Source organism: Octopus bimaculoides, chromosome 14 (genome assembly GCF_046866305.1).
Source record: "Octopus bimaculoides isolate indiv1 chromosome 14, ASM4686630v1, whole genome shotgun sequence".
NCBI lineage: Eukaryota > Metazoa > Mollusca > Cephalopoda > Octopoda > Octopodidae > Octopus > Octopus bimaculoides.
In genome coordinates this window covers 15,546,911-15,564,895 of record NC_142941.1, presented here as the reverse complement: position 1 = coordinate 15,564,895, position 17,985 = coordinate 15,546,911, and the positions used below count along the sequence as shown (strand labels likewise).

The window sequence follows — 17,985 nt, the reverse complement described above, 5'->3', positions numbered from 1 at the left end:
TACACAACAATACTATAATATCATCGGTCAGACATTTTACTCCATAAATTTTAGAGAAGATGCCTCACCAATCACATCATTCTGATCATTATATCATAATGTTATATCTCTGAACTGCATTTTCTAGCTATAAATAAATGTTGCCAGTCTCATTTGATTTGTATGTATCAATTCAAAGTGAGGATAATGTTTCACATGTAAGACTGTGTCCAAAGATAAAGTAGACTTGCAATTGCAGTTGGAAATTCTCAAATACATATATAATGAGACCTTGTAGGATTGCTATTCATTTACATGGAAAAAAATTCTCTAAGGAATGTATGAATAGGAAAAACAATAGTTTTTTTAAAAAACTAGATATTAAGCTTTGAGGGGAGGGGGTGCTTTGATATTCAAGCATTTTATAAGGGTATCAGCAATGTAATTGAAGTGAAACTGATTTAAAGAACCAAAATCTAATTAAGGTATTAGTTTGACAAGAGCTTAACCTTATACTCTATAGTATGCATCATAATAAAAAAATATTTTAATGAAGGTAGTATGATTAAGTAATCAAAGATAATAGTTTTTGTTGAAGGTAATATACAAGATTATTATTTTGTTTTGGAAAAGTAGTGTATGCCAATAATTAAGTGCATGCATCGATTGTTATTACTTGCTTTGTTTTCACATTATTTGGCTATATGTATCCAAGTTCTTTGTCACATCTTGTGATTTGTTCTCTGATCTAAGCAGAATTTATACAATTTTCAAGCAATCAATTCTTATTTGTTGAGTTTATTCATTTACTCTCTAATTATATTGTTGTTAGCTTTGCACCGACAACAAGGCAGTTGGAATTGAACATTTTGTACAGAGTTAGGGGTAAACCAAGAACTAAGTCTATGGATATTGTCCTCAGTTGGTCATGCTTGGGAATCCAGCTGGAAAGTCTAAGGACACTTGCTTCTGATAGGACTATGGAGTTGCTGTTTGAAAACTCTACTCCTATGAACCTTCTAGAAAGTGGGTGGAGACATGGATAGATAAATAAAGAGAATGAAAAAAGTAATGTTTATCTTTCTTTTAAAATGGTCACTTATGATATAGAACTAAGATTTATAATTCATTTCATTTTATGTATTTGGTTCATTGGAACCAAATTTCTTCCCATCAAAAGAGTGGAGCTGTTCTCAGTAAAGAATCAACAAATCTAAACATTCTCAAGGTTTATGGCTTTGTATCTTGGTGTATTAATAATCTGTCCCATAAGATATTTATCATACATCTGACATACATATATCTGGGTACCCACATATTTTACTTCTTTTCTTTTCTTTTATTTTTTTCCAGTCATTGGACTACAGTAATACTAGGGCACCATCTTGCAAGGTTTAAAGACTGGTACTTATTCTATCAGACTCTTTTGCCAAATCACTAAGTTATGGAGAAAAGTAAACAAACCAACATTGGTTGTCAAGCAGTGGTGGAAGTAAACACAAACACACACATGAATAAATACACACACACACACACACACACATATATATATATATACATACACACACACATATACATATATATATACATACATATATACATATACACTTTCAGTTTCTGTCTACAAAATACACTGACAAGATTTCAAGTCAGCCCTGGTCTAAAGTAGAAAATACTTGCCCATGGAGCCCACACAGTGGGACTGAACCCAGAACCACGTGAGTGGGAAGCAAACTTCTTATCACACTGTGCCTATATAGCCACACCAATATGGAAGCTCACCTTATAATAATTTAAATTTGAAGTGCATAAAAAAATATATAATTTAATTTGAAGAAACAAGGCATTTGTTAACAAAATTTGGTTTTGATAGGATCTAGAAGCTAAGCAAGATGGATATAGAGGTCAAAGATAAAAGCAAAATAAAGCAAAAAATGTTTCTTTAATGTAATAACTGCCATCAAAGTCAGTCGATCATTTATTAAAGAGTCATGCAAATCTAGCTATATAATCTTAAGAGACCAAAATTCAATAGAATAGGCCTTAGATGATTAGTGTCATCAGAGATGTATGGTAGAGTGCAGAGAAATGCAGTTGAACATATTTTGCATATTATCACACACAAAAAAATAAAGCTAAAAATGTTACACATAATCACATCTAAAGAGATTTTAGGTCTTGCTGTATGATCAATCGAACCATCATAAACATCATCATCTAAGGTCCTCTTTTGCATGCACGTATCAGGCAAAATTTGTTGAGGCAGGTTTTCTACAGTCAGATGCCCTTCCATTTTGTCAAACATTATGTGTTTCCAAACAAGGTTAAATTTCCCCGTAGCCAGACGTGCTCTTCACAGAAGACAGGAAACAAATGACTTCACTTGTATGATGATGCTCATTTACTACAATTATGTGATGTGTAGACAAGGGTAGACCCAAACACACACATAAACATTCATGTATACATGACAGGCTTCTTTCAGTTTCTGTCTATCAAATCCACTTGGAATGCATTGGCTGACCTGGAGCTATAGAGGAAAATACTTGCCTAAGGCACTGCACAATGGAACTGAACCGAAGACCACATGATTGGGAAGCCAATCAACTAAATCTAAATGATTGATATAGTCAAAACCTTTCAGTAAATAAAATACTTTGCTCAATCCAAACTTTCCATCATCACAACTAAAGCTTCATTAACTTCTTTTAAAACTGATATATAGCTAACTTGAGAGTAATTGCAGCCCAAAGAATTTAAAGCAACTTACCAGAGCCTCATTTCTGTTTGGCTACAGGTTATATTTTACTTAATGCTATTTCAGTTAATAATGATAATGGTTTTTGCTTCATTTAGGTACAAGTCATTATTATTGCTGTACCAGGTGAACTTTAGTAGTATGAATCATCATTTTCTATGAACAGGTCAATCTCAGATGTATTATGAGCAAACTTCCCTGTATTATTACAGCAGAATGGCATAGCAATATATGCATAGCAGGATTAGAGAGTAATGAATGTAGAATGTAGCCCTTTAACAGTCATGTGCTTATTTTAGGAAGAGGATTTATAACAGCCTATTTTTAATTATGAAAAAAGAAAACCAAAATTGGATTCCTTTGCAGGTGAAATTATTCACTCGTGTTGACAGAGATATAGTCTAGAAAGTGCACAATTACATAATTACTGCTTATATCTAAGTATAGTTTTGCTTTCATCATTGTTTTAAATGTTCACATTTCCATGCTTGCATGGGTCAGATGGAGTTTGCTGAGGTGGGTTTTTTTTATGGCCAGATAACCATCCTGTCAATAACCCTCACCTGTTTCCAATTATAGTATTATTTCTTCCATCACCAGACACGTTTTCACAGAATATTGGAAACAAAGGACACTGCTTGCATGATGGTGACACTTGCTTACAACTATCACACAATGTTAATACACACAAACACACACATATATACAAATACGACAGGCTTCTTTTAGGGTCTATCTACTAAATCTACTCACAAGGCTTTGGTTGGCCCAGGGCTAAGGTAGGAGACACTTGTTCAACATGCCATACAGTGAGACTGAACTCAGCTTGTGGTTGGGAAGCAAACTTCTTACTACACAGTCTTGCCTGCTTTATGAAGAGTAACCAAAAACGCAGGCTAGAGTGATCTTGGCCACCAGCTTGGTCTTGGTGTTGCAGGCAAAGTAGCTGATGTCTCTCAACCACACCCCACACATTATAATCTATGAGATTACAATCAGAGAAATTGCAAACTCCAAGAGGTCGATGATGGTAGCTATTACTGATTTTATGTTAAAGTAGAAACTCTGATAATTTTATTTGATGGAATGTTAGAGCAATGACATGATACATTTTACATGTTATGGTGGATATTTTAGGCACAAATAATAAAACTAAAAATTCATGTCCAATCATTTAAATGGGCCAAAAAAAAAAAAAAAGTTTTGCTAGAATTTTTAATCAAAATCTTTTATGTCAAAATAATATAACAATAATTAATATAGACTGTACATATTAGAAATTTTTTTAGACAATTCTATCTGCTAGTTTTGTAATAATTACATCTATTTTGAGGTTTGCCATTCTTAAATAAGAGACTGAGTTTCATTGCATAAACAAAATGCACTTGTTTAGTACATTCAAAACAGACAATTTAATTATAGGTACCATACATCAGACAAAGGCAAACTAGGAAATAATGACACCAAAACACATGATATATGGATCAAAACAAATTTTAAAAAAAGAAAGTAAAAAAACAAAGTGAATTTCATGTTATGACATGAAATATAATGGCACAGATTTCATACCAGATTACTGAAAGTTTGCTAAGGAATGTTTATAATATTAAAGCGAGTGCAGATCAGCCAACAACATAATATATTAAGGAATGCTCCAAGTATCTACTTCAGAGAAACATCCTAAATATTTCCCTGAAACTCAAAATATAGAATAAGTTATACAAAAATAGGTCAGTTACACATATGGTGTTTGGGTTAAATTTGATGATTGCTTTTATGTCTCCTCTTTTTTAGAAACAGCTTGATGTATTGGAGAGCATAAAGATTAAAGCTGTAGTTGAGAAAAAGTTAGCTGACATGGAGGACTGGAAGCCATCTGAATATTGAAAAAGAGTTACCTGTATCATGATTTGTACCAGGTGTCAAAATGCTGACATCATGACAGCTGATTAATACTCTGAGAACAGTGTCAAAGTAAGACATGACATAGATAGCTGTAATAAAGACTGTAAAGCTGTGGCCAGCAGGAAAGAACATGGTAGGCATTCTGATTGTTTCTGCACACTGGAATTCATTCCCACATGCTTGAACAGGGCCTTAGGCACAATTCAGATGGCTATGTAAAGCTGCTAGAGTGATCAAACTCTGGTTGAAGAGAGTTACTGCTGGAAGGCCATATGTGTGGCAGCAGGATTTAGCTCCTGGTCATACCTCCAGAAAGAGTCAGAAGTGGTTGTTGGAGAATTTCTATGATTCCACCAGCCCTAATTTCTGGTTTCCTAGTTACCCTGATTGTAATTCCATAGCTTACTATGTGTGGGGTGTGGTTGAGAAAGACACCAATTGTTCTGCCTGCAACACCGAGGCCAAGCTGGTGGCCAAGATCAAGGAGAGGTTTGAGGATCTGCCCAGGGACACTGAGCAACATATGTGCCAGGTTTCAGAGCCTTCATGAGGCTATGGGGGGAAGCTGAGTAAACTGTTATCGCTTAGCCATAATCTAGTTGATAGTTTTTGGCTTTTTAAAATACTTTTACTTTTGGATGGAATACTGTGCTTTTTTTTCCTTTTAAGCTACCTGTCAAATTCAGTCTGGACACTACACACACACACATGTAAATATATAAATGTTGTTGGCACTCCGTCGCTTACGATGTCAAGGGTTCCAGTTGACCCAATCAACGAAACAGCCTGCTCGTGAAATTAATGTGCAAGTGGCTGAGCACACCACTGACACGTGTACCCTTAACATAGTTCTCGGGGATATTCAGCATGACAAGGCTGACCCTTTGAATTACAGGCACAACAGAAACAGGAAGTAAGAGTAAGAGAAAGTTGTGGTGGAAGAGTACAGCAGGGTTCGCCACCATCCCCTGCCGGAGCCTTGTGGAAATTTAGGCGTTTTCGCTCAATAAACACTCACAACGCCCGGTCTGGGAATTGAAACCGCGATCCTATGACCGCGAGTCCGCTGCCCTAACCACTGGGCCATTGCGCCTCCACATATAAAACTACAATAACATTAAGCAGTGATTTCATAGTTCATAGACTGTAGTCATGCTGGAGCACCAGCTTGAGAGGTATTAGTTTATTATCTTGTACTTATTCTTACTGTCTTGTAAGAAACAAAAGGCAAGTTGATTTTAGTGCATGTAAAGAGAGATGATGCAATTAGAACTAAACACAAGATATTTTTGTCCATCACAGTGAAATGAATTTATTCACCTCACATTGATATGCACACATACAGATATGATGAAGTTCACTTCTAAATTTCATTCACAAGATATTAGTCAACCAAGATGGTATGCAACAGGATCAAACCTATAACCATGTGATTGCAAACTGACCTTCTTAACCCTTTCATTACCAACCTAGCTGAAACCGGCTCTGGCTCTGAGTACAAATGTCTTGTTTTCATAAGTTTTGAATTAAAGTCTTCCACCAAACCTTAGTCACAATTTATGTTTCGAACACTAGCTGAATGATAACTGAAGTTATTTTACTAAATTCTTTATTACATTTAAAGTAATTGAAAGAAACACAGAGCATCTCAGAATAAATACAGTAACAAAAGGGCTAATGACAAAGTCATGCCTGTTATTCTTTTTTTCCGTTTCAGGCTTTGAACTGCAGCCATGTTGGAGAATTACCTTGAAATGTTTTGTCTCGTACCTATTTTACCGACCTTGTAAGAAATGAAGAGTAAGTTAGCTGATATAAAAGGAAACATGTATAGCACAAGGCAATTTTGTTTGCTACACCAATTTGGTTCCTTCTGCATTGGACTTCTCCAATAGTTGCCTTTGAACATTCCCCCGACAATGTTTTGGTAAAACTAAGACTTTGGCAGAAGTCACTTCCCCAAAGTTACATGTAGAGGGGTTGTTGAAACTAGAATCATATCACTGCAAAGTGAACTACTTAAACCAAATAGTCATCCTTGTGTCCCAGTTAAATTTTTTTTTATGTAATAAAACACGTTGGTGTTAAGAAACACAGCTATATCATCATCCCCTAAACTGGCTAGAAATATTTAATGTATTTGAGAGATCAATGAGATTAAATCATTGATGCAATAGAATGAAAGAAACCCTACCCATCTTAAATAAATTTATGCATGTATTTGCTCACTGAGATTTTTTTTTTTCTTTCCATTTTTTTTCCTTTTGTGTACAATCAATATCTTTCTTTCATAATGAGAACAATGTTCAGAAAGACAGCAGATGCTAGTGCAATTACTTTCTAGGACTGTGCTAATTTCAACTGCTATTTGTTTTTCAGTTTATATCCTCCTTTGAATTCTGAATCAGTTATTATATGAAAATATGAGTAATTTCTCTCAAATTTTCACATTACATAATAATCATATGCTAATTATACAGATATACTATCAGTTAAAAAGTGATGAATCAAGCACTGATAAGTGAAACTGATTAAAATATAGGGGAAGATTCTGAGTATAGGCCATAATTTTCCCGTCTAAGATGATTAAGATAAGATGAGGAAAATTTTTAAAAGGGTACACAATTAGACCTCAATTACCCAAACAAGTTAGGTAGGGTGTATTTTGTACAGATATCTGGTCTGGTTGTAAACCAAGGACACCACACTGAACATAATTTTCATAAAAATGCATATATACAGAGTTTGTTGTTTTTTGTACGAGTTTTAAATGTTATACTCCTATACCAGGGGTTTTCAAACTTTTTGACTTGCAGACCCCTTTATATTTCAGGCTTTACCTTATAAACGCTTATGAAATTTATACATAAATATTTGCTTAAAATAACATATATTTTTACATTTATTTATTTAACGGTATTTAACAAATAGATTTATTGTCAATTAAAAGATTTCGATTAAAAAACAAAATCAAATTGCCCATAAAAAGTATTTGCTGTCCACGTACCCCCTGTGGTCCAGGGACCACAGTTTGAAAACCCTTGTCCTATACAATCATGTATGTCTTTTCACCATGATCCAGATGTAAAATTACATTTTTTTTTTTTACTTGATGGTTAATGGTGTTCATTTTCTTTTCACAGACATAGTAACAGCAACTTGATTACTTGTAATAGATACATATTCAGAACAAGTTGTTGAGTCAAAGGAAACATCACTGATTTAGCCATGCTTTTAAATTTTTCAGCATGTCAATCATTCTTATGTGCCAAAATTAATTTAGCACAGTATAAAGTGGCCAACAAACTAGTAGGCCTTTGGACACAATGTTACTTTTAATAACTAAATGAAAGATGCGATTGTCACACCAGTGTCTGTAACAGACCTCTTTGATGTAACATTTTTACATGTTCTTCAGTAATTCAAAGTCACTTTTAATTATTGCAGATAAAAGATAAAATGATAGCACCAGCATTAACTGTGAGTTCAGGTTACAAACAACACGGCTAATTAAATATTCACAGGAACTTGAGATTTTGCTCAGATAGCAACTCGGAACAAAATCAAGAAAGAATGACAACATCACTGATTTGGATAGCTGATAATTGAAGACATCTATTTGGATTAATAGCTGTTTAGATAACCAAGATCTGACTGTTGTTAAAATAGAGAAAATGAAACTAAAATTTAAACTAAGCTGACAAAAGTTGCTACAAAACCAAAGCAGTATTAGTTTCATTTATTAGAACCATATGAATAAATTTAATATACGTTGTCAAGGCTATATAAAAATAAAAAAAACATAGCTATACTAAAAAGAAAAAAATTTCTTTGTATAAATTAGATGTGTGTGAACCTAATAAATGAAATAAATGCAATAATTTCATTCTAAAGCTGTGACAGTAAGCAGTTCATTTCAACAAAGCCTCAACTCTTGAGACAACAAATACACTGTTTTATCTAAAGACAACCAGAAAACCTAGTTATCAAAAAGAATGACACAAGCTAGATAAAGACACTAAATGTTGATAGTTTCCAGAGAATTGATAAGGAAACTACAAGATACTGTTATTAATTCTTTTATTGTAGGCTAACAACTTTACATTGGTATATTTACTTAGTAATTTAACCAGTCAGTGAGCACTACTACTGTGAAGTTCATAGAGTTATACATTATACTCAACCAAAGACAAATAAAAGAAAAAGTAAGTTACAAACTAACAGTTATTTACTTTTACAGTATATCTTAGCTTTTACTTGTTTCAGTCATATGACTACGACCATGCTGTGGCACTGCCAGGAAGGGTTTAGTTGAACAAATTGCCTCTAGTACTGTTTTTTTTAAATCTGGTATTTATTCTATTCATCTCTTTTAATGAACAGCTACATTGTAGGCAAGTAAACAAAACAACACTAGTTGTCAAACACCAAGGAAATAAACATTAGACATATACAATGTAGCTTCCACAGTCTCCATCTGTCAAATTCACTCACAAAGCATTGATCAGCCCAGAGTTATAAGAGAAGGCACTTGCCCAAGGTGCTGAGAAGTGGGACTGAACCTGAAACCACATAGTTGCAAAACAAGGCTTTTCTAAGCATTAAATATTCATATATCCACAGGTCTCACATATATTAATAAAGGAAAACTGAACGAAGAGAATGGCAGTATTACAAATCACACAGCTGATGAAAGCATCAAATTTACTAGTAAAATTGTGTGAATGATGACAAATTGACAGTTCCAAAGTACACAGAGCGATTTTTGTACCAATGTCAATTTTTATGACACATTTTGCAGAACTAAATGTCTAAGTTCAAATCAAGATACGAACAAAATAATTCCCTTAAAATCTAGTATACACTTCCTTTGCAAAGACACAAAAGTTGTACACAGTTATCTCTCGATAAATTTGTGTTCAGACTTCTGTAAAATATGTTTAATTCCACACAAAATAGACAGTACTGTAAATAGTCAAACAGATCGACAAGACTGTTGAACAACCCACATAAGTAACGATGTTACATGCATTAATAGGCTTAAAGAAAGCAGACAGATAACTAAGAAGAGTTTCTAGAAACAAAAGATAATGCCATTTTCTTTAATAGAATAAGCTGAAGATGAAGAAATGGATATTAGCAGTTGTGTACTGATAACATCAGTAAAAGTAAACAAAAAAGAATGTTATGCAGTAGGCTGCTAAAATTTAAGAATCTAGTTACAGACTAATATATTAATGGGAAAATACTATTATGCTGAACACTAAAAGACAAAATGCTAAGATAACCACATGGATTCTGAATTTAGAATTTCTTTTTGGCTTCCAAGACAATTTGCTAAATGAATACACAAAAAGCTTAGTCAGATTTTTGAAATGGTTTTGGTTCAGATGAAAGGGCTGTGCCTATAGTCCTAGCAGACCTTCTGATACTGAGGTAAGATTAATGAAGTTAAGGTTCCTCTTGAAGATGTATGAACAAAAAGACTAAAAAACAAGCAGGAGGGAATTCTAAAGAGCAGATGTTCGGGGTGGAGGGAGAGGAGAGCCTAGGTGGAGTGGTTAGTGTAGAGTATGGAGAAGAGGCTTACACGAGTGATGAGAGAAGCACAAATGGGTGAGCTAAGAGGGTTTGAATGGAGATGGCACGAAACCAGCCAGCTCTGATAAATACAAACGAATTGCAAAGTACAGCCATTTTCAAGAGCTTAAAAAGTATGCCACAATAAAAGAATGTCTACTCAGTTCATATTAAAAACCTATGCCTACTCGAATACTTCTGTTATCAAGATGATGACTTGAAAAACAAATGCAGAATAATAGCAAGGAATTTTGACAACTGAAATCAGATAACAATGGATTGTCAACAAAGGAAATACACTAAGTCGAGCTTCATCCAGCAGTAGCAGTTCAGACGATAGGAGAAAAGCAAGAGGTATAGATTTATTGAATTTGTCATTTGCTTCACAACTGACAAGTATGATGAAATTGAATGTTTGTGAGTTAAGATCAAAGAATGCTTACACAAGAACAAAATGACCAACTACTGAATAGTGGTAGTCAAGGTGAATATACAAAGCAAAGAAAATGGTGAAAAGGAGAAAGATAAACTCCAAGCCATTTGAGTATATACTATCACGCAATGTATTATATACTATCACCAGTCATCAAGTACAAAAACTTGGTTTCAAATTTTGGTACAAGGCCAGCAAGTTTGGGGGTAAGTAGATTACATGGATCCTATTGCTCAACTGGTACTTATTTTATTGACCCTGAAAGGATGTAAGGCAAAGTCACCCTTGGTGGATTTTGAACCCAGAAGGTATAGATGGATGAAAGGCTGCTAAACATTTTGCCTGGCATACCAACAATTCTGCCAGCTAGCTTACCTTAGTCATCAAATACAAAATATTGGAATTTATTCAAAATAAATAAATTTCCAACTTTGAAAAAGAAGGTAGTAACATTTTTATCAGAACTTGGACATAAATTTATATCCATCTTCTCTGACCACTATTCAAGGGAAGGTCACGGGAATAGAGTCTTCAGACACCGCTTTCATAGGGTCCTATTACACTTTCCGGCTAGATTCCCAAGCATAACCAATTGAGACTATGGATATTATCAAACCATCTTATTCTACTTCCTAGATCTCCTGTCAATTGGTTTGGCTTGAAGTATCCGTCTTGCGATTCTTTGCTGCAACATTCTAATCACACGCCGTAGTACAAGAGCTGTAACTTCTCAATGCAGAGAAGTGGCAGCTCAAACTGGAGAGACATCCTGATCTCTGAGCTACATACCCTGTCAAGTAATGTCACTCCAAAGATCCTTTAGAGGAACCCCATTTTTTGCTGCTTGTATTCGTGAACACCTTTCAGTCATTACCTAAAATTAATGACCATGGAATAAGGATAGGCACAAAAACTTGTGAGTTTGGCATTTTGATATTGTTAGACAACATATAATATTGGATTACTTATGTAGAAAAGAATATTTTATTTCATATATTTCATTCATTTTATAGGCTAATCGTAGCTATACACCAAGCTCTATGCAATCTAATTTCAACTAACTGAGAATTTTAAGTGGATGTCATTACTTAATTAAAAGAAGGTAAAGATCCCCTTTGGTCATGAACGACCATGGCATTGTACCTAGAAAGTTATCCTCTGAGGTACAAGACTGAGCAAGGTTATTTATGGAAGACTAGCAGTTGCCCAAGCATACCAGCCTCCCCTCTCCACACCACTGATGTTACTCAAGGGAAAAAGGAAAAGCTGGTACAGCTTGGCACCAGTGATGCCGCAACTCATTTCTACAGCTGAGTGAACTGGAGCAACGTGAAATACAGTGTCTTGCTGAAGAACACAACACACAGCCCGGTCCAGGAATCAAACAACTAGCTCATGATTGTGAGCCCAATGCTATAACCACTGAGTCATGAGCTTTCACCATTGTTTAATTAGTCCTTATTTAATTTCATCTAAATGCCACTGGCTCCATGTACACATGTGTTCATGGATAGTTGATGTGGTGCTGATGAAAGAGCAATAACTCTTGAAATATGCATATACACCCATTACCTATTTTTTTTTTCCTATCTTCACTCACACTGTATTCATTTATGAAATGTTGTAACTTGCAATGCTGGCTCTGAATTCTATAGGAAACCTACAGAGATAAACTTAAAAGTGAATACTCGACACTGCTAACACAAGGTAAGACAATATTGACTTGTGAACCTTTAAATATACTTGGTAGTATATTATATTTGCACAACAAAATACTGTGCCTTTGCCAGCAATTGATATGTACGTACCAGTTGCCAAGAATGCGCTTAATATGTAAATTAGTCTATCCAATTGTGTTACATCACTAAACTTAGTGAGTATTTAAGCAATGTGTTTGTGGATAGTCGACGGGTTGGATGTGGTGCTGATGAAAGAACAGTAACTTTTGAAATATGTATATACACCTATTGCCTATTTTTTCTATCTTTGATTGCAGTGTTTATATAAATGTATTCACTTATGAAATGTCATAATTTGCAGTGTTGGCTCTAATTCTAAAGGAAGAAATCTATAAAAATAAACTTAGAAGTGATGTGATGTGATATATATATATATATATATATATAAAATGGGCAAAAATCTTTATAATTTTTCTATTTATAAAAAAATGATGAAGTCTGATAACACTGAAACCTGTCAATAGTCCCCTTACTAAAGAAAAGCCATCAAAGTATATAACTTAATTTAGTAAAGTTTATTCTTGATTTCTCTGAATTATCTCTCCTTTTCTTTGAGAATTACTATTATCTGCCATCAGGTTTTTGTTTTCTTTCTCCAACTTCAAGAGAAATTGAAAAACAACATTCAGTACATCACCTTTAGCATATTTTAAATGTGTCACTAGCCTATTTGAGAATGTCTCTTAACTAATTACACTGTGTTACAAAAGCTTTATTATTATTATTATTATTTATTTATTTACCTTTTTTTGGTCAGTAAGTGTTATGATCTTATTTATTTTTGTCTAGAAATCAAAAGAAATGACAAAACTATTCCCTTCAAACTTTGCTTTTGTGACAAGGACATCAATGTTTTGACCTATTTTCCATAAGATTTCTGACAGATTTAGCGCTGAAATTGCTGAAGCAGAAATATTATAGCAAATATTCTTTTCAATACCAGGGTTTGCTTGCCAGTTGCATGACCTTAATCACTCGAGCATGTCCGTTGGTGGCTGACAATATGTACGTCTCTGATCATGAGCAAGTAGTTGGGGAGCATCATAGCCATGTGTTGAGAGGGATTCTCTGGGATTTGAATAGGTGTAACAAAAGCAAACTTTGAAGGAAATATTAGCCATTTTCCATATCTTCTAGGGGTAAGCAAATATGAAATAACAGTTGCTACCCAAGGACAAAAATCGTGTTACAGTGTCATTTTTTTTATACTTATGAAACCTCTCTTTGCTATAATAGAATATTATAAGATTATAAAAGTAAACATTAACCTATAATTATATTAAACTAAACGAAATATAAAAACCAGTAACTCATAAATTTTATGGAAGAATACCTAGCCACAATAGATTAAAACAGTAGACATAAAATAAGATTGTAATAAACAACCATTTGACCCTGACCTTCAAGAGTGCACTCTAAGTGATACATATGGGAACTTGAATCTGTTTATAGAAGCACTGGTTTAGGAGAGCCTCAGAAGGCTCACAGGGCACTGCTCTTCCACGTTTATACAATTTTGAACTTAGAATGATCAACAAATATGTACTTCACAACAACTTAAGGTGCTCAAAAGGTTATTCATATACTTAATTAATACCTTCGTTATTTTAATAAGGATTATTTTCAAACTTCAATATAAATTTTCAAAACTTAAAAAGCAAACACAATTAGTTTCTTCTCATCTTGAAATGCGTCTTCTAAATAAGGCTACGGGGGTTGTCTCATCTCTACAATATAATTGCGGAATAGTGTGAATTGTTATGTCATGATATAACGTCATATAATGAGAAAAAAAGCAGTTGTTTATCACAGTAACATGATACTAAGATATGTGAAACAGACAGATAATGGACGATTTTGATGGAAATAATAAATAAACTAGCAAATTTTTGCCCAGATTTATCACAAATGAACACAAAAGATTTAATAAATTCTCGATCAATAGCATCTTCAGAAGGCCCTTAATTTTCAATAAACAAAGCTATCTTGATACCTTATGTATTTTTTGTTTATTTAAGAAATCGATCATTTGTGTATATACTTTTCAAATTACTTCCAAAAGGTTCGTTGAAGTAAAAGTCGAAATAAAGGAATACGTAAATATATTTATATACATGAATTTTTTTTATGTGAACAGTTAGGAATTTAAAACAAGCGATCAACAACTGAATTGAGTCCCTATATATATATATATATATATATATATATATATATATGCGTATATAATAATGTACAGGCTATTCTTATAGATAACAATGATTAATAATGGATATTTTGTGACTCCTCAATCTCGTGCTCAAACGAATAAAATTATACATACTACGTAGTAATTATCTAAATATGAATATAACAAGAACAATTCAAAACAGCTGAAATAATAACCCACAGTAATTCTATTACGAAAAATGAAGAAGATTTAAAATTCATTTTGAAGATTGAGGAGGGAAAAAAACCGTAATCAACTCAAACCAACGGTTTCAGTAATTTCCCTCTCTAAATCGTTTAAACTTTGAAGCAACCCCAAATAAAACGTTATTAAATGAAACTTTGTAAATGATCTACACTAGAATACATTATTTGGCGATCAATCGGTATTGACAAATTGAAATAACGTAATATCAATTATTGAGTTGCATCATTATTTTAAATATATCTATATTTGAATTCAAATTCACTAAGCCAGGGGTTTTCAAACTGTGGTCCGCGGACCACAAGGACAAGACAGGGGGGTCCGTGGACAGCAAATACTTTTTATGGGCAATTTGATTTTATAAATGTTTTTTAATCGAAATCTTTTAATTGACAATAAACCTATTTGTTAAATACTGTTAAATAGATAAATGTAAAAAAATATGTTATTTTAAGCAAATATTTATGTATAAATTTCATAAGCGTTTATAAGGGGGTCCCTAAGGTAAAGCCTGAAATATAAAGGGGTCCGCAAGTCAAAAAGTTTGAAAATTCAAATTCACTAAGCCATATATATATATGATGACAAGAAAACCAAGAAAAAAAACCTGTAAATTGTTGTCATACCTATCACCCCCGTGGGCGATCTAACGATCCTATTTGATCATAATCTGACAAGTTAGTATACCTTATTAAGTTAAAATGACTGTCTAAACAGATAGATAAATAATATTCGTAATTAAGAGAAATCGATTATATATTGTAGATATCATATATTGAAAACATTAAGTTTCGAACAAGAAGGAGAGTGGGGGGGGGGAAATGACTGGAATAACTTCCGGTTGTTGTCCATTTCATCGCCAAATATGAAGTTTTACGTAGGCGATAGGAAAAAAATCTGTTAAAACTCATTATAGTCATGAAAATAGCTTAAATTTTATATTCTCTAATAAGAAAAAACTTCGCGGAAATATTTCGCTGACCAGTTAAATCGGGCCGAGTTGGACAAAGTGTTTCCTGACAGACGTTAATTAGATGTCAATTGCTTGATCCTTCTCAAAAAATATATATATATTAAAAAAGGGATTTGGGTTAGACAGTGTTAAACAATAAAGAATAGATAAATAAGACATTATTTACTTACATAACTATACGAGATATTAAACTGGATACCATATCCACACACTACACGCAACTAAAGTAATTTTACGCCACGATCAACGGATCTGATTTAGTCTTTTCCTTTGAAAGTAAGGAGCTTCACAAACAATCTTTATGCATTACATGGCGGCTAATCGCTGACGTCATTATCATATGACAAAACGCCGCAGATTCACTTGTCAAAAAAAAAAAAACTAAGTATTTAGTTTCGCATTGTAAACAAATCACTTATTAAATACATGTTAACGCAATATTATTTGAAATGAATTATACAATGAAATTGTTTTCATATAGAAGCTGAAAGAAGCTTTGTGAAAATGTCGTCTGCTCGTTTAATTTTTTTTTTTTCTTTCGACTTTCAATTCCCGATTTGAAAGCATTTCGTGATTCTTTATTAATCAAATAAGTTGCAGATGCATAAAATCATAAAAAACGTTTAAATTTCTGGAATTTAACTAGTAACGTTTCTAATTTTCAAAACCAGATTAAAATAAAATGCCATTTTTTCTTTCTTTTTCCTTTTTATTTTAAATGTTGCACATGGAACTATTTGCAGAAGTGTATGCGGAATGATTTGAAGCGGTGATAAAGCTTGTTACACTTCTGCTAACATGCTGATAACATTGAAACCATATCACATTCACACTAACGCAACCCGCATGTGTTTTCTTTTATTTCTCTGGGAATTTTCTTATTTACTCAATGCTATTTATTAATTTATTTCCGTGATATTTTAAGAAATCGAGAAATCTGCTGTGAAATGATTATATTCGATATTTTCTTTTTTTTTTTTTAATTGATATAGAATAATTTTCTCGTTTGTATTTGTATCTATAAAATTTGCTGATAGAATGCAAAAGAATTTATAACAATAGCAAAAAAAAAAAACAATGTTTATTGTAGCTTAATCTATATGGACCGTCGCGGCGGAGACCATTTCTAACTTGACCTCGTGACCGCCCCACTTTCATGTATATTCCTACACCCCATAACATTACGCGAAAGACATTCCATGAGATTTAATGTAATGTGTGTGTTTTGCTGAGCTGATGGCGAAAAAAAAACTGCACCATGGATATATAACGTAAGAAATGGCGTATAAATACCGGGAAGAAATTGTCGGGAAAAGATTTTTGTATGTTTCTGGTCCTGGAAAATTAAAACTTGCGAAAATTTCTGACTGGGAATGGCGCTCTGGTGTGGTACGAGCAGTTTCTGGCAAGGATACTACTAACGTAGAACTGTCTGTAAGTGATGAAAAAAAATGTTATTGTTTTATTTGAGAAAGTCCATAAGGAATGCATGCTTTTGTTGTTGTATTAAAAAAGAATATATATATTGTTCTGATTTTTATTTTATATTATTTTCTTGCTAACTGGTATTAGTTTCTGTAAAGTTTTCTGCTATTCTCTGTGGATTTTTTTTTAACGATTAACAGTAAATGTAACTAACAATAATCGAGTTTTCCAAAATAAAGAAAGAATTAGGTAACAAAAATCCCCGCACATTCACATACCTACATATATATATACCTACTTACAATCTGCATCTCTATTATATATGCATGCACATGCACATATATCCACATATGCTATGCATTCATGTAAATAAGAAAAGCTTCATCTGTTATGTATGTGTATGTATATATATGTGTATATATATGTGTGTGTATGAATGGATGTGTATATGTTTGTGTATAAATGAGTATATGTGTGTATGAATGGATGTGTGTGTATAATTATATATATATATATATATATATATATATATATATATATATATGTGTGCGTCTATATATATATGTGCGTCTATATATGTATGTGTATGTATTAATATATGTATATATATATTAATATATATATATATATGTGTGTGTATCCACATATGTGTGTATGCATGTATAGCTACATGTGTACATATGTATTTATATGTATACTTGTCAATGTATATTTTATGTGTGTAAATATACATGCATGTATATGTACATGTAATACACACGCAAGAATCACAACTGTCACAGA

The 17,985-nt window shown here is 33.1% G+C and overlaps 2 protein-coding genes across 11 annotated transcripts in view; one reads left to right on the top strand and one right to left on the bottom strand.

The window, feature by feature from the left end:
• The window catches only part of LOC106876365 (receptor expression-enhancing protein 1), a 189,093-nt gene extending 172,733 nt beyond the window's left edge, over window positions 1-16,360 (bottom strand). For 5 of the 7 annotated variants that reach the window (XR_016244227.1, XR_016244228.1, XM_089362412.1 and 2 more), the window contains exon 1: window positions 15,948-16,360. Coding sequence is in view for 3 of the 7 variants with exons in the window: in XM_089362412.1 (XP_089218538.1) it covers window positions 15,948-15,979 (32 nt within the window). In the remaining 4 variants the exon portion in view is untranslated. The remainder of the gene's footprint in view (window positions 1-15,947) is intronic. The other 2 variants (XR_016244230.1, XR_016244229.1) reach the window with 2 other exon arrangements.
• A 597-nt stretch (window positions 16,361-16,957) lies between these two features.
• The window catches only part of LOC106875029 (jumonji domain-containing protein 1C), a 354,655-nt gene continuing 353,627 nt past the window's right edge, over window positions 16,958-17,985 (top strand). For all 4 annotated transcript variants that reach the window (XM_089362407.1, XM_089362406.1, XM_089362405.1 and 1 more), the window contains exon 1: window positions 16,958-17,211. In XM_089362407.1, the coding sequence (XP_089218533.1) occupies window positions 17,056-17,211 (156 nt within the window). In that variant the 5' untranslated portion in view covers window positions 16,958-17,055. The remainder of the gene's footprint in view (window positions 17,212-17,985) is intronic.